Source organism: Schistocerca americana, chromosome 2 (assembly GCF_021461395.2).
Source record: "Schistocerca americana isolate TAMUIC-IGC-003095 chromosome 2, iqSchAmer2.1, whole genome shotgun sequence".
Lineage (NCBI taxonomy): Eukaryota > Metazoa > Arthropoda > Insecta > Orthoptera > Acrididae > Schistocerca > Schistocerca americana.
The window spans coordinates 473,507,604-473,529,870 of record NC_060120.1 but is presented as its reverse complement, the minus strand read 5'-3'; the positions used below and the strand labels follow the sequence as shown (position 1 = coordinate 473,529,870).

The 22,267-nt window shown below is 37.6% G+C and overlaps 1 protein-coding gene across 1 annotated transcript in view; it reads left to right on the top strand.

Moving 5' to 3' along the window:
• LOC124595268 (DNA topoisomerase 3-alpha) overlaps positions 1 to 22,267 on the top strand; it is a 181,940-nt gene that overhangs the window by 5,591 nt on the left and 154,082 nt on the right. Inside the window, exons 2-4 of the mRNA XM_047133942.1 lie at positions 9,172 to 9,381; positions 11,652 to 11,785; positions 11,858 to 11,976. Coding sequence (XP_046989898.1) covers positions 9,172 to 9,381; positions 11,652 to 11,785; positions 11,858 to 11,976 — 463 coding nt within the window. The remainder of the gene's footprint in view (positions 1 to 9,171; positions 9,382 to 11,651; positions 11,786 to 11,857; positions 11,977 to 22,267) is intronic.

Sequence of the window (22,267 nt, the reverse complement as noted above, 5' to 3'; positions counted from 1 at the left end):
TTCCACAATCTGCAGTGTCAGGACTGAGCAGAGAATACCATATTTCAGGCATTACCTCTCACCACAGGCAACGTAGTGGCCAACGGCCTTAACTTAATGACCGAGTTAAGTGGGTTTGCATAGAGTTGTTAGTGCTAACAGACAAGCAACACTGCAGAGATCGGTGTGAGACATACAATGAATGTATCCATTTGGACAGTGTGCCAAAATTTGGTGTTAATTGGCTATGGTAGTAGATGTCCGACATGAGTGTCTTTGCTAACAGTATGACATAACCTGCAGTGCCTCTCCTGGGCTTGTGACTATATCGATTGAACCCTACATGACTGGAAAACTGCAGCCTGGTCAAATGAGTCCTGATTTCAGTTGGTAAAAGCTGACGGTAGGGTTCAAGTATGACACAGACCTGACAGAACCATGGATCAAAGGTATCAACAAGGCACTGTGCGAGCTGGTGGTGGTGGTTCCATAATGGTGTGGGCTGTGTTTACAATGAATGGACTGGGCCCTCTGGTCCAAGTGAACTGATCCTTTGACAGGAAATTGTTATATTCGGCTACTTAGAGAACATTTGCAGCCATTCATGGACTTCATGTTTAGAAACAACGATGGAATTTTTATGGATGACAGTGTGCCATGTCACCGGGCCACAATTGTTTCTGACTGGTTTGCAGGATATTCTGGATAGTTTGAGTGAAAGATGTGGCTACTCAGATTGCCCTACATGAATCCTATCAATCATTAATGAGACATTATCAGGAGGTCAGTTTGTGCACAAAATCCTGCACTGACAACGCTTTAGCAATTACAGACTGCTGTAGAGGCAACTTGGCTCAATATTTCTGCAGAGGACTGCCAATGACTTTCTGAGTCCCTGTCACATCGAGTTATTGCAGTATGCTGGTCAAAAGGAGGGCAGACACGATGCTAGGAGGTATCCCATGACTTTTGTCTCTTCAGAGACCTCCACACTACATTGTCTGCAGTGAAACCATTTTTTGCAGCAGTCACAATATATCCTACTACTCACTTTTCTATGGCAACTCCCACAGTTTACACTCATGGTCAAAGAAAATAATTGTAGCAAGAAAAATACCTAAAAATGTGTAACTAAAAGAATAAACTGAGTCCTATTATGTTTATTCTGCTATAAACATATGTAACCACGCAGTATTATACTGAGTTCACTATGAATGCAAGTTCAGTATTGTCAAACGCATGTATGTAAACAGAACCTTAGACCTAAGTTGCACATAACAGAAATTAAAAACCACAAGAGACATTTCCTAAACAGAGCCAAACCTTCACCTGTGTGACAAATATGACATTATAGTGCAGATACTTACAGCAAAAGGTATATGTAAAATACATGTTGATGTGCACTATTTGTCATGAGTGTAAGTTCACTGTGTAAGCAAACGGTAGACCTAGATATCAACATTTGGAATTTTAGGAATAGAGCAAGTTTGGAAATAGCATTGAAACTCAATTACAATAATATGTAAACAAAGTATAATCAATCTATTATAGTTAAGCCAAAATTAAGTACAGTAAAACCATTAGTGCAAATGAACAGTGAAATGGTAGAACCAGCTGATGAGTTTTTGGGTTTAGGTCAACTGAAGACAACTGGCTGGACAGGAAAGAAATAATCAGAAGAATAAGAATGGTACATAGTGGCTTTGGAAGGTCAAAACTAAAATGAGTTTTCACAACATTACTTTCAGAGTGTCTTAATTTGAAGGTGCAGCTATACAATCTGTTTTGATACGTGCCAGCAATACGGGGGGCTTTTAAAGCAAGAGGTTAGTGATAGGTGGGTAAATGGGTTATGCCTATGAAGCATGGATGTGTGCAGTTTTGTTGGGGGAGAAGCAGCAACCAAGATCTGATAATTCTTTATTTAAATTTCTGTCACAGATGAAACTGCCCAGAATATGTATACTTCAAATGTGTGATACATACAACAGATGAAACTGCACTGAATGCATGTACTACGAACAAGTTTGTAGTACATGCATTCAGTGCAGTTTCACCTGTTGAGTGCATCACACAAGTAATAAGATTACTCCATGTCTGTTGTATGACTGTGTTGTGTGGATGTTACCCAAGTATGTCAGTGGAATTTTGCTTTGAGAAGCACTATTAGTGTAGGTATGGTTTGCGAATGAATGGCTACATTGTCTGCGTCACGTTGGAAGGTGGCCCAATTTTCAGCCATTCTACACAACCCCCTCCACTAGCCACTGACTGCCAATAACATTCTTTTTCTTTCCAAGTGGCTAGCAGCGAGTTACTACTAGACAGCGAGAATCTCACTCTTATATGCTGCACTGTTGCCATACTTTGCAACAACCGAATTATTCAGTCAACTGTCAATTTCTTTTTGTATTTTTTTTCCTTGTAGCAGTATAGCTGTGAATGTGTATCTGTAAATTTTTAAGAATTATAAAAAAAAGAAAAGCCAATTGATGGCAATAAATGAGAAGTGCTTCACAAGCAGGTGAGGGGGATTATTTACCACATTTATAACTTTTTTCAAACGTCAGTTTGAAAGCAGGTCTCCTACTGTTGACATTTGAAGGCACAAGAACGGACTCCAGAACCTTATGGCGTCAGTAAGAGAACTGTAAAGAGAATTGTAAACGAAAGTGTCAGAGCTGTAGGAACAGTAGAAAAAGTTGGTTTCGTGTCGCCTGGAAAGCATTGAAGTCGCAAGGAACCTGTAACACAAATGGATGGTTTTAATAACGATGATTTAAAGTGCTCCATGTGAATGATGAATGATCAACATCACAAAAAAATATTTCAGTTACGCAGGAGAAAATTAACTTCGGTGGTAAGTGCTTCGTCAATGTAAAGAAATTTAAAAGACGTTGGTTCCTGATATGTTAAGAAATGAGTTTTTGGTTCAAAGAAGTGACATAGGTGTAGCATAAACTACATCCCATATAAAGATTCACGATTCAAGAGAAGCGGGTAGTTCAACAGTGTATTACCTCGATGAAACATGGGCCAATTAGTCATTCCAGGAAGATATGTTGGAAAATGAGTGATGGTACTGGCGCTTTCAAAGTTTCATAGGAGTAGGTTCTCAGATAATTATTCTGCATACTGACTCTTCTTCTGGTTTTGTTTCTGAGAGTAAACTTGTATTTATGCGTAAGAAAAACAGCAGTGAATACCATTCGAAAATGAATGCTATCAGTTTTGTGACGTGATTCACAATTCTTGTCATACCTTGCTTCAAAGTCGGTCATTGCCAGTTATAATTCAACTGTTACACAGAAAACACCAACTATAAACACCAGAAAAGTGGGTATCTTTCCCTGGCTTAAAAATAAAAATATTAAGCATAGTATAAGCCAGACTCATGCCAATCTCCTGCAGTTTGTTAATTTATACAAGTCACATGACAGAATGTACAAATTTGATTTCCTTGCACGTGAATGGGGTCACACAGTTTTGTGTTTGCCTACATGTCACTGTCAGTTTAGCTCTATTGGATTAATTTGGGCAAAGGATAAGGCTATGTGGGAGAAAAAAAAAAAAAAAAAAAGAAAGAAAAAAACACATTCAAGATAACATTCAGTGAATCGCTTGTGCTTGAGTCAATAGGCCACATCCGAACTGTAGCGTGGCCACAGTCTGTGCAGAATGCTGAAAAGCTTCAGAAAGAGTAATTTGACAGGGAAGTGATGATGGATATAAGCCTTGAACCTATCATCGTAAATTTACAATCGGATTGTTCGGAAACATACTCAAGTAGAAGTGATGGTGGTATTGTGATGTAGACTTTGGAACAAAGTAATAATATTTTTAGTTTGAAAGACTCATGGTTTAGAAAATGTGTTTGTCAAAATATCAGTTGTGTACATAATAATGAGAACTTCCTGGCCTTTTTGATTAGTACTTTGTATCCTTTGAATTATGCAGACTGTAATGTTCAACATATAGCCCCAGGAGAAGTTAAGCTCCTACCACCATGTTGTCTGCTCTAATAACATGCGAGAATGCAGCTGGATAAATTTGTCAAAAGTCCAATGTAAACTCCTGTCATTTTCAAGACACAAAATGGATAAGGCCCTAAAATGACAGTAACTGTTACTTGTTGAGATATCAGTGGTTTCCGATGTTACCCGTCGTCATTCCCTGGAGTTATTGGCAGATGATGGTTATTTGTTTGCTTGTTCCATGGATTATAAATGCGGTCTCTGACTGTAAGTTGAATGAGTTAGCTTACACTCATAATGCCCATTCCATTAACAGTGAAAAATATGACAACTTACTGACCATTTTTATGATAGTCTTTTCATTAGTCTTTTCTACCACTAATTATTTTTTATGCGCAGTGATTACACCAAACTACAGTCAAACAGATCAGTACACACACCTTACACACATTTTTAAAAGTCCTATTGAGTAGAAGCAGTTGCCAAGCAAATATAATTATTTCGGTTTGCGCTTGAAGTTAATTTTGTTGTGTATTAAAATTTTTACTTATAATACAGTTCAAATTGTAATAAATGATAATTATTGCAAGCAGTTTCAATGACCTTGTAATTAGACAATTGTCATTTTGAGAAAAATTGTACTTCACATCTTCACAAAGCTGTGTCAGCTATTCTTGCCTCCCGAATTCACACAGAGTAAATCTGTGGAGCAGTGGACGCAACATCGTCAAGACGTGAATTAATATTTCTCTAATGACGACTAATCGAAATTGGTTTTAATATTTACTACTCCCCCCACAGATTTGAACATATAATACAATGTACCGTAGGTGAATGAGCCTGACTGTTGTCCGCAGCAATGCAGTTCGGCAACGTGGACTTTGCCTGCTCTCTGCTGCTGCGCGTGTGCAGTTCTCATCCCTTCACTGCTACGCCTCTATGCGCGGAAGCGGCGTCTTATGTGACACGAGCTTTAGTCATCAGTATAAAATACAATCAACTCTGACATAAATCTAAATAAAGAATTGATAGCATTGTGTTTGGCAAGTTAACCAGTACTCGTTATGCTCACTCGTGTTATTACTGTGATCAAGATGCAACTGAATTGAGGAAATGGACAAGTGGAGACAGCACTGCAGATAAATGAAGTCCAGTGAGCAGTCTGTGGTGGTGGAGTAGTTGTTTCGGTGCGGTTGGAATTAGTTTGTATGACGGAACTCCAAACCTTTTGGTGTGTTGATCGACGTCGTGTTCTCTACAGTTGCTGGTGTCCATGTAGCTATATTTTTGTGTGTGTGTGTGTGTGTGTGTGTGTGTGTGTGTGTGTGTGTGTGTGTGTGTGTGTGTGTGTGTGTGTGTGAGAGAATTTGTCCATTACTAGTATCCACATAGAGCTGAGAAATAGGCCTGCAAAACCAAAATGGACATAATTCCAAGCTCAGTGGGAGGTGCAAAAGATTGGGAATGGTACTGGCTGATGCCAGACACAAGTTGGATAGCTATGCATCATGGTGTCTGCCTCCTTGTTTAAGATGGACCAATAAACATGTTGTCTCGCTAGGGTTTTTAATCTGTGACATTCTGTAGTGCCTGCAATAAAATAGTTATAAAACCTGTGGCTGGGATGATGACACAATGTGCATCTGTTATGAGGACGTATTTGATGATTGTTATAACTTGGTATTGATTTTGCTTTTTCAAAACTTATATGGCACACCCATGGAGCCCATAGTTTGCAACTTGTCGTAAGATGGAATTGCGACTACAGCTTGTGTCTGGAGCAATTTATGCAGCCTTTATGGGAAATCATTCCAAGGTCTGTCTCCTTTCTGTGTCTCTGTGTAAATGTAAGATTTTCTGCTGATCAAAGGCTAGGTCTGGTATCACAGGAAGCTCAGGTAGTGTGTCAATATTTGCTTATTGTGATTTTGGTTTGTATTAAATTGCATGATTACAGCAGCTCAGGAAAAGTGCTCAGTGTTGGAGGTGTACTGTTAATTCTGGAATGTCAAGTATGGCCTGAATAGAGCTTCCAGCAGTTTATGCTACGTGATTAAAGCAAACTTTGTCTGGAATAAGTGTTCATGGAAAATCTTAATTGCACACACAATACCTAACAGCACCTTTTCTATTTATGAGTAGTTCTTTTGTGTAGGTAGCAGCACCTTTGACGCACAGGCAGTTGGTTGTTCAGTGCTGCTTTTGTTACTATGTGCCAGCAACGCACCAATGTGATATGGAGTGACATCCATGACCATAACCAGTGGACATAATGGTGAAATTGTTGTAAGGCAGGGCAATGAGCGCCAGCATACACTTTCTCTGTGTGTACGCATGCTTGCAGGCTGTTGACCACTGGTAATGCACACCTTTCTTACGCAACTGAGTTAGTGGTTTCATTATAAGATCTGCGTGTGAGAGGAACTTTGAATAATAATTCACTTTTTCCAAAAAAGCTTGCAGCTCTGGGAAGTTTTTGGAGCATGGTAGGAAGTCAATAGTTGCTACATTACAATCAGTGGGCCGGATTCCTTCTTTCCTTAGTAGGTGCCTGAAGTACTCAATTTGTTCCTGGAAAAAACTGGCATTTGTCTAAGTGGCACTTTAGCCCTGCATCACATTAGTAAATAGTGCATTAAGGTTTCATAAGCATTCCTGACATGTAGTATATGTGACAATTAAGTTATCTAGATGGTACAAGTGGGTGCGGACATGATTAACTATTCTAGGTACCTCTGCAAGTATGCAGGAAGAGAAGAGATCCCAAAAGGTAAATGCTTGTATTTTTTCATGCCACAGGAGTGTTGAGGACTATGATAGTTGTGACTGTTCATCTATTGTTGGCAAAATTGATCTTAGAAAAATATTCTCCTCCATCATTGTGAGAAAGTCTTTTGGATGTAGTACAGATTACATTTCTGTTTGTTTCTAACACTGATTGTTGATTTAATATCTTGGTGCAGCCAGAGGGAGCCATTTGTTTTCTTTACGGCTAATAGCGGCATACCCCAAGCACTTGTTTATGACCACCTCAATTAGACTTAAACTTTTAGATGAAATGTAATGGAAAAATTTCAAAAACTTATATAATGCAGTAGTAGCATTCATTAAAAAAATATAAAAAATTTCAAAATTGTAAAATGTAAAGTACACGACTACATTACATTATTTACAAAAAGTGGGCATTGGGTACCCCCACCCCCTACCAATTGATGTTGCTAGGATTAAACTCTGACTCTAATAATAGAGCCCCTATGTCTTCCAAACCAACAGCCATTTCTTCTTCTATCATGCCAATATAGAGGCACGTAATGCATTCGTTCCAAATGTTCAAATGTGTGTGACATCTTATGGGACTTAACTGCTAAGGTCATCAGTCCCTAAGCTTTACACACTACTTAACCTAAATTATCCTAAGGACAAACACACACACTCATGCTCGAGGGAGGACTCGAACCTCTGCTGGGACCAGCCGCACAGTCCATGACTGCAGCGCCTTAGACCGCTCAGCTCATTCGTTCCACCTATCAGGACTCTTCTTTATGTTTAACAGCAGACTTCCTTTCGCAAAGCTAATCGTAACACCTTTAGTTTTATGGTAAATGATGTAGAAGTGCATTAGATATTGTGGGCACCAAGGCAGATGGCACTAAGTTTTCTTATAAAATTCGTAATTTATTCGAAATTGCTGGGTACCCTTCCTTCGAAGAAGTATCTGTGTGCTACAGACAAATGGGTCCAGAACATCTAGAACTTCCTCATCTGCTGGGGAAGTATGTATTGTACTGCTGAGTACCAGGCCATAAGCAAATTCAGGAAAACAAGTGACACAATGTGACCACCAAGCTAGTAGGCATGGCAAATGCTGAGGCTCAGTGTGCTGCCCCACTTTATGGAGTTTCCACACTGTTAAGGTAAAGAGCCACATGTTAATGTAAAGAAAGGTGACTCAAAGTACTTAACAATAAGCTGTGGTAAGAGAAGATAATTTCTTCAACGTAACATTCCTCTTTTTGGCCACTCAGGTGATATTAAGCTTTATTCATTCTTCTACTAATAGTCTGTGATCTGATTACATAAGGCCTTATGCCCCTGTAGGTGTACACACAGCTTATGAAGCTTGTGGCATGCTTAGTGGGTGCTATTTTATCCTTTTACAGGCTACATAATGACACTCATACATTCTGAATGATAAAATATGACTGGCAACAATAGTGTAGTGCACTTACAATTGTTATCTATTTAACAATGACAAAGTCGGACAAGTCAGTTGTGCACTTAGATTCCCAGTTTTATTGCGCAACATATGAAAAGTTATATATAATTATAGAAAACTGACTGTAGGTGGGACTGAATCAACACATTATATAAAAAAAAGTGTGCTTTTTTTGCATGTATCACAGAAACAAGCAAGACTGCCATTGTAAACTGAGAATCATAATTCCCTGAGCTCCTCTGGGTGATGAGCTGATATAGGCCATTTTACGTGTCCAGTTCAGCAGTAGAAGCAAGTTATTTTCTTCATCTTGGTCTTGTTTGTTGACTACAGCACATGCACATCATAAGCTATATGCAATTTTAAATGTGAGCAGCTGTTTGATGTACAAGTTGGTTTGGCACCAGTAACAGGGTTATTTATTCTTAATAAATAGCATTATTATCAGTAGCTAGTTGCAGTTTTTAATGTATTGTAGGAGTCAACCAGTAAGTTCATCTTTTGGGGCTTTTTATAGTGTCTTTCGACTTTCCCCTTCATTTCAGGTGAACCTTTTGGCTGTACATGTGTTAAAGCAATGCTCTTTATGTCTTGTGGTGTCACATGTTATTTTATTACTGTCATATGTTTGTTATGAGAGTTTGAAAAAAACAGATTACTTTGGTGAGATACCACAGTTCACAGCTTGTCCCTTCGTGACTATATTAGGAACAGATTCATTTATGAACTTCTATTTAAAACACCGTTTAAATTTTCAACAAAAGTTGTCACATACAGTATTTACATTGTACTTGAAATAAAAAAAAGCTTTGTTTGTGAGTGAAATTACTTAACCTCATTTAAGAACATATTACCATTTTATAAGATTCAATTTGAGAATATATGAAAGAATTTTTTTAAAAGTTTTAATGATATGCTTATTTTAGATGGCAGTCTGTAACTGAATAGATACTACCTGCATTATGTAACTTTTTTGCTCACATTGGCCCTTATGTTTTTCAGAGAGAGGGGCTATCAAAATACAACAAAATTTATGAGTTTGAATACACAGTGTCTGGACAGCGAAGTCAAATGATAATGACATCAGTATCTGGTCACTTACTAGGAATGGACTTTGTAAGTGGTTATCGAAAATGGAGCAGCTGCAGCCCTCTTTTGCTGTTTGATGCTCCCATTATTAAATTTTGTCCTAAGGATTATGAACAAATAAAGGTAAGCCTTCATTTGTTCTATTATTTGTCATTTTAAATTTATACTAGTACTTTTAACAAATGGATGCACACAAATAAGTACTAAACTTGATAGTCTTATGACATTCAGGAGCTATTAACAAAATGTGTATTGTAGAAATGTGTGTGGCATACATTGTCTGTTTAATTCTATAAAATGCCAACAAATGACAGTGTAAAGGAGAGCAGTGACACAGTGATTAAGTAGAAGGAATTGATTTCAAATCCCAACCCATCTTGATTCAAGTTATTCAGGTTTCACCTAAATAGCTTCAGGTAAATGCTCTGTTGGTTTGGTTAATAAGACCATGATGAATTTCAACAACATTTTCTGCCTCAGAAGACGCAAGTGTTGTGAGACACAAGTGTTGTCAGGACACTGGTTCTAAACATTTGATCTTCCAAATGACAATAAACACTGAGCAAAACAAAATTGCACAAGGCTCAGTTGTTTCAAACAGCATTAGTTCAAGTATGGGCACACCGGAAAACCATGTTAAATGCCAGCATTTCTGTTAAAAGTCATGTTAGTGTGGGAGGCTTTTAATGTCCTTCAATTGCAACATGGAAACATGCTGAAAGATTGCAGAAAAGAATTGAAGACAAGAAGAATGGGAATCAAAGTGTTTAAACATAACTAAACTGCAGATGTTTCAAAAGAGTGTGCCTTTTGGATAAGATACCATCAAATTTGTATTTCACTTGTCAAAATGTATCCGTGAATGTAAAGTGCTTATGAGCAGACCTACTCTAGATCTGCACTACATTAGCTGTTGGTACATTATTCAGTATAATTTGAAAATAAGACAATGTTTCCGTAGCATCTTATCTGACTCGCATGACAAGTAAGCTTCAGTTGACCATGGTTGGCGTATTGAGCATCAAATGTTTTTGCATACTTGTCAATTGCCGCATAATTAATCTGAATTAATGTCAACATAGTATTGTACGTATTGTACTATCTCTATGACAAAACAGTTTTTTATTAACTTATGTGTACCACTGAATACATTTTCATGGCAAACACTAACATTATAAAGTAGTTTAATATATTGTAAACTACTTAAAATTAGAGTTTAGAATATATGGCTGTAAAAATATGTAAATGGAAGTTTTCTTGGCTTGATATATGGGAAGAATATTTTTAGGTTTCCAACCAAGCTGACAATTGTATGGTATTTCAGTAATTGAATTCATCAGATACTGAAAACAATGGTCTTATGTGAGCTACAAATTTAAAATAAGCTGTACTGTGTTAGAAGGTGGCCATGTGTAGAATACAGCAAGTCATTTTGGCTTTTATTAGTTAGTAGACATTGCATAATAAAAATGCCCAACTAAATCTTAACTTGTGTTTGTTTAATTTGTCTTTTTCTTGAAACTAGACCTCCAACATCGTGCAGTTTGCTAAGCAGATTCGGTGTGTGTATTTGTTGGTTAATTGATTGCCCTTTCTATGGAGTGACCATCAGCTGCTAAACCTAATGAGGCAGTGTAGTGTTTTAAGACCCAGGGCTTGTATGTGGGAGGGCAATAGTCAGAAACCTCATCCAAGCATTCCTTGGTCTTCCTAAATTGTTTAAGACAAATACTGTGATAGTTTCTTTGAAAGGGCAACACACATTTCCTTTCCTATCTTTGGCCAATCGAAGCTCATGCACCATCTGTAATGAACTTGTCATCTGTAAGACATTAAAGTCTAATCTTCCTTCTCTTGGTGAATCACAGACGCACCCAAAAAGTCACAGTAACCTCAGTCCCAGAATGACTCAGTTAGCTTAGATCTACATCTGCTTCTACTTGCATACTCTGCAAGTTACCATATGGTGCTTCGCTGAGGGTACTACTGCCATTTGCTAATGGAGCGAGAGAAAAAGTGTCAAGATTTTGCAGATGCCTGTCTCACTCACATGTACAATAAATTCGTACTGCTGTTTACCCTCCAGAAATGGTTTTCCGTGGAGGAATATTTAATTAGCAATTTAACTATTTAAAACAATGGCATACAAACATTTATTGGATTGTCTTACCTATAATATGTGCTCTTATTGTTAGAAGATTATTATGTCGATGCCATGATTTATATTATAATTTATGGAATAGGAAAATTCTGGCTCTGATTCAGGATCAGTGGATTCAGGCATTTTCACTTACTAAATAATTTATATTTATAGTTGATAAAAATATGCATGTCACATTTTGTGTTCCTAGTATTGAATTCTCATTCTTCAAAATAATGTTTCTTCTCTGCAGAAGACACTGGAAAGAGAAGTACGGTCATGTGCAATGTTAATCATCTGGACAGATTGCGATCGTGAGGGGGAGAACATTGGCTTTGAAATAATTCAGGTGTGTTCCTCTGTGAAACCAAATCTGCGAATATATAGGTTGGTATTTGTTTTTCTTGCCACTATATATGTTTACCTGTTTCACTTTTAATAATTTCTGGCTTTCCTTAGGGCTAAATTTTCTGAGATCACTGCTGCATCTGTGCATAGAGCAATACAGAATCTGGCAGAACCTAACAAACAAGTCAGTGATGCGGTTGATGTACGCCAGGAGCTCGATTTGCGAATAGGTATGTCATATTAAATTTCTTTGACAATCCTTAGTTACCCCACCAATTTTCTTATAAACACTTTTTGTGACAGTAATGACCCTTTTTTACTTTGGTTAGTAAATGAGATGGAACAGTGATGAAAGACAATACTTGTCTTCAAAAAGAGGTGGATTGTAATCTTCTTTCAGGGATCTTTATTTGGGTTTCCATTATTTCCTTCACTGTAAGTGCTGTGGTTGTACCTTTAATAAGATCACAAACAATATCTCCCAGAAATGACTATGCATTACCAAAGACTTCCCATTTCATGCTTCGTACTTACTCTTGCAATATACTATAACCATGTTACTTTGCTGCATTTGCTTGTACTGGGTTCCCTTGTTTCCAGTATGATTGGTGACACATCATATCATAAAGAGAGAGCCTCTTACATAAATGACCATCTTCTCAAGAGGCAGGCGTACGCAGGATCTGTGTTGGTAAAGGGGAACCTTGCCAAATGAAGCTACTGTAAGCTTATTTTACCACATTTTCTTGGCTGACCCTTGTTGTAAAATTGCAATACATTTGTATGATTTGATTACTCATGTCTATTGATGTTGTTCTCAGTACTCCTTCCATTGAATGCATTCTTTTTTGACTGCTGAAAATGTTTTACTTCATGTCCTGGCTTTTATTGTCAATAGCTATTTTATTTGCATTAATTTGTACATGTCTTTTATTCTTTGCTGTTTCTTCTATTGGTTTTTATCATATTTACATTTGCTCACCCACTTCGTCTACATCTGCATATACATGCATACTCCACAAGCCATAGTACGGTGAATAGCAGAGGATACCTTGTAGTACTCCTAGCCAGTTCCTTTTGCAAAATGGGCAAGGAAAAAAAACGGCTGTCTATATGCCTCTGTACACGCCCTTATTTCTGTTATCATATCTTCATGGCCATTATGTGAAATCTACATTGGCAGCAGTTGAATGTTTTGCAATCAGCCTCAAATGCTGGTTCTCTAAAGTTTCTCATAAGTGCCTCACAAAAAGAACATTATCTTCCTTGCAGGTGTCTCCATTTGAATTCACTTCCTCTGAACCGCTCAAGAGTCCTCTCGTATGATACCAAAGGAGGTCAAACAGCAGTTTAGACAATGGACTCTTATTTAGGGCAGTGATTCCAATGCACATCCAGCCGCCCAGATTTAGGTTTTCTGTGTATTAAGACAAATGTTGGGATGGTTTCACTGAAAGGGCATGTCCGACTTCCTTTCCCAAACCTAACTTTGAGTTCACCTCTAATGGTGGAATGCTATACCCTAATCTTACTTCTTTTCTTTTTTTAATCACATGCCTAGTATCATCTAAAATCTGTCTTCTGGGCATAAATAGCATTTCTCCCATGAAAATATTTTGTGTTGAGCCACTATTTGCATTAAATGTCTCACACCATCTTTTGACAAGTCTGAAAGATGTAGCCTCTTTTCAGCCTGCCTTACCTTGTTCTTCACCACTTTTGTATCTTAAACTCGAACTCCAGGCATGAACATGTAGAGAATTGATGTCACAAGATTAGAAAAATAGTTGACCAAGTACTGGATATGTACCTAGTGGGTCAGTTCATGGTGGGAGACACACTCTGTGGTGTACAGACTCTGTGCAGAAATAGCAACTACTGCACAGTTTGTGGCTGTAGATAAAGGTTTGTTAAATGAAACATATTTGGCTGTTAGATGGAAAATGTGTTATATGTTGAATGCCAACTATAGCAAAATCTTATTAAAAGACATCTCACAAAACCCCAAGAAATTTTGGTCATATGTAAAGGCTGTCAGTATACCAAGTTAACAGTTGAACCATGGATGAGACAGGAAGGCAGTATCATATAAGCTAAACTCAATTTTTACATGTTTCATTATGAAGGGAGATGCGCAAGAGTGTTGCCCCATTTCAATTTTTGCACCACTGCCAAGATGAATGAAATAGATATTAGTGTCAGTAATGTTGAGAAATAGTTAAAATCGATGAAACTGAACAAAGCCTGTGGGTCCAATGGAAATGCTATAGGATTCTATACAAAGTTATCAGCTAAGTTGGCCTCTTTCTTAACCATAATATAAGGAAGAACCCTTAAAAAAAACTGTGCTCACTGTTTGGAAGAAATCCCAGGCGACACTCATCTACAACATGGGTAACAGAAGTGATCTGTGGAACTACTGTCTACGTCCACATCTACAATCTACATCTGTACTGTGCAAAACATCATGAAATGCATGACAGAAGGTACGTCCCTTTGTACCAGTTATTACGGTTTCTTGCTGTTCCATTCACATATGGAGCGTTGGAAGAGTGATTGATTGACTCTTATCCACATGATCCCTGTGTGAGTAATACGCAGGGGGTTGTAGTATATCCCTAGAGTAATCAGTTAAAGCCGGATCTTGAAACTTTGTTAGTAGACTTTCTCAGGATAGTTTATGTCTATCTTGAAGGGTCTGCCATTTCAGTTCCTTCAGCATCTCTGCGACACTCTCCCATAGATTCGTGCTGCCCTTCCTGTATATGATCAATATACCCTGTTAGACTTATCTGGTAAGGGTCCCACACACTTGAGCGTATTCTAGGATGGGTCGCACAAGTGATTTGTAAGCAATTTCTTTTGTAGACTGATTACTCTTCCTCCGTATTCTACCAATAAACTGAAGTCTACCACCTGCTTTACCCACGACCGTACCTATGTGATCATTCCATTGATACTATAATCATAAGATATTTTTTTTTCATTTTGTGAAATACAAAATTTTACATTTGTGAACATTTGGAGCAAGTTGCCAATCTCTGCACCATCGTGAAATCTTATCAAGATCTGACTGAGTATTTATGCAGCTTCTCTCAGATAGTAATTCATTATAGATAACTGCATCATCTGCAAAAAGCCTGATTTACTATTAATATTATCTGCAAGTTCATTAATATACAATACGACCAGCAAGGGTCCCAACACACTTTCCTGGGGTACATCCTAAGTTACTTCTACATCTGACGATGACTCCGTGTCCTTCATCAAAAAGTCCTCAATCCAGTAAAAAATGTCACTTGATACCCCATATGATCATACTTTTGACAATAAGCATAGATGCAGTACAGAGTAAAATGGTTTCCAGAAATCAAGAAACACTGTGTCTACCTGGTTGCCTTGATCCAAAGCTTTAAGTGTGTCATGTGAGAAAAGTAAGAGTTGGGTTTCACATGATTGATATTTACAAAAACCGTGCTGGTTGGCACTAAGGGGGTCATTCTGTTCAAGATACCTCATTATGTTTGAGCTCAGAATATGTTCTAAGATTCTGCAACAAATCAATGTCAAGGATATTGGATGATAGTTTTGTGGATCTCTTCTACTACCCTTCTCATAGATGGGTGCGACCTGTGCCTTTTTCCAAGAAGTGGGCATGGTTTTTTGTTCAATGGATCTACGATAGATTATAGTGAGAAGAGGGGATAACTCAGTTGCAAACTCAGTACAGGGATTCCATCGGGGCCAGGAGCTTTGTTCAATTTTAATGATTTCAGCAGTTTCTCAATACCATTGACACTAATACTTTTCATTAATCTTTTCAGTGGTATGAGGATTCAATTGGGGCATTTCTCCTGGGTTTTCCTTTATAAAGGAAAATTTGAAAGCGGAGTTAAGCATTTCTGCTACCCTCAGTTTCAGTTCCTGTCTTATTCGCTAGGGACTGGACACTAACTTTTGTGCCACTAACAGTCTTTACATACAGAATTTCTTTGGCTTTTGTGAAATGTCATTTGGCACTATTCTGCTAAGTAGTCATTGAAGGCGTCACACATTGCTCACTTGACAGACAGGCAGACTTGTTTCATTCAGCATCTATGTATCTATGGCCTTACGCTTTGTTTTACACCTATTATGCACTAATCTCTGTTTCTTTAGACCTTTTTTTACAGTGTCTGTATACCATGGATGTTCCCTCCCATTATGAACTGTTGTACTGGGTACATATCTTTCCAGTGTGTGGTCTACTATTCTTTTAAACTTGAGCCAGAGTTCCCCTATTTGCTCCTGACCTGTGGTGAAGGTTTCAAGTTCCTCATTGAGATATAACACTATTGATTTTTTATCTAGTTTACTGGAGATTTTTTAGTTGTACTTTGGTAATCATTCTTGCCACAACCGCATCATAGTCACTGATATCAGTTTTGATGTGGACAACCTCAAAGAGGTCAGGTCTATTTGTTGCCATTAGATCCAGCATATATTTCCATCACGAGTGGGGTTCCTAATTATCTGTTCTATGTAGTATTCAGAGAAGGCATTTTGTAAAGTTTCACAGGATGTCCTATCACTCTCACCACTAACAGAACTGTAATTTTTCCAATTAATTGTTGGATGATTCAAGTCTCCACTGATGATTACAGTATGATTGGGAACAGACGTACAAGTGAACTGAAGTTATCTGTGAAGTTTTCAGTTATGTCAGGAAATGAGTCTGGTGGGCAATAGAAGGAACCAATTATCATTTTATGTCCACCGCTGATATTGTGTCTTGTCCAAACAATCTCACACACAGCGTCAATTTCTGTCGAAATGGATTTGAGTTTTTTGTCTACTGTGGCAAATACACTACCTCCATTTTCCATCTGTCTGTCCTTTCGATATACACTCAAATTTTCACCAAAAATCTCACTGCTGTCAATTTCAGCTGTCAGTCAGCTTTCTGTATGTAGTATTATATGAGTTTCACTGCTTTTGATGAGCGCTTCAAGTTCTGGCACTTTGTTGTGAATGCTTCGACAGTTTACCATTAGGGTTTCAGTACACTCATCTGTGGGAGTCATTTCTTTCGATGTTACACTGATACTTCTGAGTTTCTGTGTTTGATAAAAGCATTCACAGTGGGGCTGCATTTTGACAGGTGTAATGTATTACACCCTACGGTGCAAGTCCAGGAAGTCGCAGCCTAGCTTGCCACAGAACTTTCGAAGTCCCCGGTTCAGTCCTTCCACTCAGCTCAGAACCAAAGGGCCACGATCAGGTGTGGGGACAATGCTGCAAATTGTGAGCTTCATTGAAACTTCACATCCAAGGCTGGTCTTCTCACCCCTCTCTGACAGTTGCTGAAATGATGCAAAAATGACTTTGGAGCCCAGACAACATGAATCATTTGTTCCAATGTGCACCACAATCTGCAGTTGGTTGCATCCTGTTTCCTCAGTAGCTGCTGGAGTAGCCTCTTCAACATGTTGAGTGAGACCCCCAGGTGTACACCCTGGGTGCACCTGACGTCCTTTTGTGTCCCTTGCTGCCATTTCCATAAGGGGTACCATCATTCGCTGTACATTCGAGCTGCCTACGATTAACAGACCCCTACCCTTTTGAGTTTGCCTCCTCCTGACATTGGACAAAACAGGTTTCTGCACAACAGGTGAAGTGAGTCCCACTGTTTCAGTTTCAGTGAAAGACGGCACCTCAAACTTGGTGGTTAGGGGGATCGGTACAACAACCTGAGTCCTCCCCGGTGCCCGTCCACACTGTACAGGATGCCTAGGTCTACCATTGGCACACCACTCACAGCCAAGTTGACTGGTAATGATAGATCCTGTGCTTTCTGCAGAGGAGACAGGATCCACAGGAGAGGATAGTACTTGAGGTATCTCTGTTACAGGCATCACAGGTACATGACTCTTGGGAGCTCTTCCAACACACTGATTTGTGGCAGCTGTCAATCATTTGACAGTAGTAAGGGCAATTTCCAGCTGCTTACAAGTCTCAACCAATTCATCCCGTGTTTGGAATCAGCATTCACAGTGGGTCTGCATTTTGGCTGGTGCAATGTATTACAAGGCAGTGAACAAAGCAGTTTAAATTAAACCTGCTGATTATCTTTTAATCTGTGGAGCTGAAAAGTTGCTAATTTCCCAGAAGAATTGGAGCAGATACACAAAATGAGATTTATGTTAAGGCAACACAGAAATTACTAGTTTCCTAAAATGTTTTGATGTTAGTTATAGTTGTTAGCAAACTTGAAAACTGAGTTAATGTACAATAAATGCAGATAACATATTGAGCTACTTCTCTTAAGGGAAAACTAGATGTAACATAAAATGTTAGGTGGAAAATCTGCTACAGTAACTAAATAACAAGCCCCAATTTGTTACTAATTGTTTGTAGATTATACAAAGGACTGTGGTAGCTTCTGAAAATTCTCAAAAATACACATTTATGTGCATTGATATACAGTGAAATTCAGGGGTGATGTATACTTTGGCTGAACTGTGAACCACAAATGTTGATTTGCTATTAATTAAATTACGTATCCAAAACACTAGTACCACTGACTTACAAAGATATAGTTTTGTAAACCTCTGAAAATTCTGAAACTAACCTATTCCTCACATAATTGCACAATGAAATTAGAGAAAGATTGTTTTGAATGAGGATAGGCCTACAGTTCTTAAAAATTTTAAAAGAGTGCAATTTAGTTTAAGACTACAATTGATGATAACAATACTAGTTTATTGCGGCACTTGTGAATGTTCAAAATTTCACAGTACAAATGGTATTGATACAATCGATGAAAGATTATGCAGAAGAAGCGATGAGAACAGTAAAATATGTGAATATAGAACTTTAAATTGACACATGTACAAGCGGTCTCACCCAAGGGAAAATTCTTAAGTCGGCTTTTATATTTAAATAGATGTGCATATTGCACAGATTTTTGTGTAACTAATTCTGTGCACACTTCTATGCCGGTGTGCTGAAGAAGTAAGGATATCTCAACCAAAATTGCTAAAATTTGCATCACCGACAAAACACATCTTCTGCCTGTTGCAGCGAACAATAATGCGCTGTCCTGTATAGTTGATGTCCAAGTGTTGTAGAATCTGAGGGAGTGTTCTGTGCTCAAACATAATGAGGTATCTCAAGCAGAATGACCTCCTCTATGTCGAACAGAATGGATTCAAAAAATGTTGGTCCTTTGAACCCAATTAGTGCTTTGAGACATTCAGAAAGGCACGAATGAAGAAAATCAGGTAGGTATAGTACCACACCAACATCTTTCAATGGAAGTACGAGGGCATGCTGAAAAGTAATGCCTCTGTTTTTTTATGTGAAAACTTTTAAAGTGCTTTTAAATAAAACAAATGTTATTAACATTGTACATTTTTATTCTTTATGTCTATGAATTTGCAACCCATTGCTGTTAGAGTGCTCCAAATTGTAGTGTGTAACATGGCGGTGTGTGTGGAACTATGTTGGTGCATGAAAACAGTGTGCTGTAATCGAGTTTGGAATTTGAAAGGTTCCTCCAGACATGGAGCACCCTCTCCTTCAACATGACAATGCCAGACCACACATGAGTGCCGCAACATCTATGACAATTTGACTCCTTGGGTTCACTGCCATCAATCGTCTTCCATACAGTTCTGATTTGACCCTATCCACTTTTTGTGTGTCTCCAAAATTTAAAGAATGCCTTTTGAGGACTTCATTTTCATAGTGATGAAGTGGTGCAAGCAGACATTAGGGTCATTCCATATCAAATCACCCAATAAAAAATAAATTTTACACCCACCTCCTTAGATTTTCATGAAATTTGGCTCAAATGGTTCTAATACCATCCTGACAACACCTGAAATTTTTTTTTGCTGTATCTCTTACAGTTTTTTTTTTAATAAATTTTTAAAGTTTTTATGTTTTGCGTTTTCTGAACCTTCTTTTAGATAACATCATGAATTTTTGCAGCAAGTTTATTTATTATACATGTTTGAAGATAAAAATGATGCTATTAAAATATATTATATTTTCTATGAAAAAAATATATATATGTATTTTTTTCTTTTTTTTTTTAATGGATGTTTTGTTTTATAAGAATTGCAATATCTCGAGTCTCAGACCTGATAGAATGCTCAAATTTGTTTTAATTTACTCTTAAACATATAGGCTACTTGATAAAACAAAAATAATGATGGCTTTTTAACATGTTTATTAATTATAGTAGATTACATTAGAATTATGTACAAAGATAGTTTACTTACGGCACTTATGTATAACCCAACTGATTGCTTGAAACATTGAATTTTTTGAGTAATTTTGTCTTTTTAATAAACATTAATGCTGATTCAAACTGTTTTTCCACTTCATCCAAGAGCTTTCAGTTCTTTTGATACAGTCTTTTTTGAAGTAATACATTCTCCCAGTGCCGCTTGATTGAGGTGCGTCTACTACACAGACTATGTGCTCCAAAGGCACTATGCAGGAATCTTCTCTTTCAGGCCAATAAAATGATGCAGCGGGTCCTGAAGGATGTAGAAATAGAATTTCTGCATCTTCTTCATCATTGAATATTGTTTTTACCAGTCCAAAGTACCAGTTACCATCATAATTTGCAGCCACATAGCAATTTATGGATGGTTCAACACGAACCCAATCAGAAGAAGAAGGGAAAGAAAAGACTAAGGAGGGTTTTACACTATCTGTAGTCCTTCTAATTTCAAGGTTGTTTGTTGGAAGTGGTTTGAAGTTATGAAAACTTCTAGTTCCAGGAATGGTTCGGGTTGCTGAAAAACGTTTTTCTAGTTTTAACCGTAGCAAATCAGCTTCTTTTTTGTCAATAAAGTGAAAATGAATGTTTTCAATATTTTTTTCACAAAACTTATACACATTGATTGCTGTCATTATTTGTTCTTTGTCTGAAAGCTGTAGACTGGCTTTCCTTAAAATTCTTTTAATAGTTCCTCCTAGGCCATCACAAATTGACTTCCCATGACTTGTTGCAAAAAAAGAGTGTTGGGCCTTCAAATTAAAGTCTCTCAAGTGTTCAGTCAAATTTTTAAAACTGTTTCTATTTTTGTACTGCCCAGCACAACCATCTGTAAAGTAGTGAACTGAGTCAATGTCAGTATGATGTAATGACAGCCACTTTGTAATTTCTTTTTGTACAAAGTTAACGAAACCAGTGTCATGTTCTTGGTCATCACTAATAAAACAGTGGTTGGAAACAAAAACATTGTTTTCCTCATTTCTTAGAAAAACTCCAACTGGGTGTAGAGTACAACCACCTCTATTCCAGTGGTAACTTTGGATCTCATTTTGTATAACAAAGGAATAATTTTCACTGAAACCCATCACAATAATTGCTGTTTTGGGTGGTGGGTCTTCTTTCAATCTTTTAAAGGCTGCTGATTGGGATTTTGCTATAAACGAGTGTGGGGTGAGCTTTTCCAATGACCTAACCAATAAAGAAATGTAGTCTTCAACACTGATAGACTGTTTGATCATTTCTGCCCTGTCTGTGTTAACCCACTGACTGATTACAATTTCTTCTTCTAAAACATAATCTTCACTTAGTTTTTCAGTTAAGCACTCTGTTAGTGCAGTATTTGCAGGACAGCTGTTGCAATGATGTAGCATGCAGTTTTGGTTTTCTGTGTTGCACACAAGCATCTTAATTAGGTCTTTATAAGATTCTTCAATTTTCACAGCATCCAGTAATAGTTTAACATTCTGGTGGATACTGCATACACATACAGTGTGTGTGCCTACAGCACCAGCAAGGATACACCATTTAGGTCTCAAGAAACAAAATTTTGAAAATCCTACTTCTACCTCGGGATTCTCCCATTTGAAAGAATAATAGAGTTCTCTCAAGTTACACAAAATGAGTCTTTTTTGCATTTACACATTTTTTTGAACACTTACTTTGTCTTTTGTTCCAGGTAGCACTCTGGAACTTTCATCCTTTTCATAAAAATCTGTTACAAGTCTTACTGTATTTTCAGAAAGAGTTTTACCTTTTTTTGGACCAGGAGTTTCCAAAATACCCTTTTCAGATTTTAGCTTTCTAGCTTGCCGCACCATGTACTCACTTACATTAAATTCTTTCATCACTTTATTTCGAGTCCAAGAATCTGGAGCCAAGGTCAGAATCTGGATTTTTCTAGACCTCCCAACAGATGAAATCTTCTCTTTCATAAGAGAAATCATTACATCAAAATCCTTTGCTTTCTCAACCACACTTTTATCTTCTTCGTCATCATCAGAACTTGGTGCATCATATCTTAATGCTTTTGAAACCGCCTTTTTGCAGTCTTTTCAATACTGCTAACCTTCCTTTTAAAATAAGACCCTTTACTTTGTTCTGACAAGCCACGAAGCTTTATCGGTGTTAAACCTAAATAATCAAGAGCAATGTTTGTTTGTACGAGGGATTCATTTCTGGATTCCAATGATTCTAATTCAACCATGACTTCATCATCTGTTTCACTTTCATTGACTTCAACTCTTAATTTT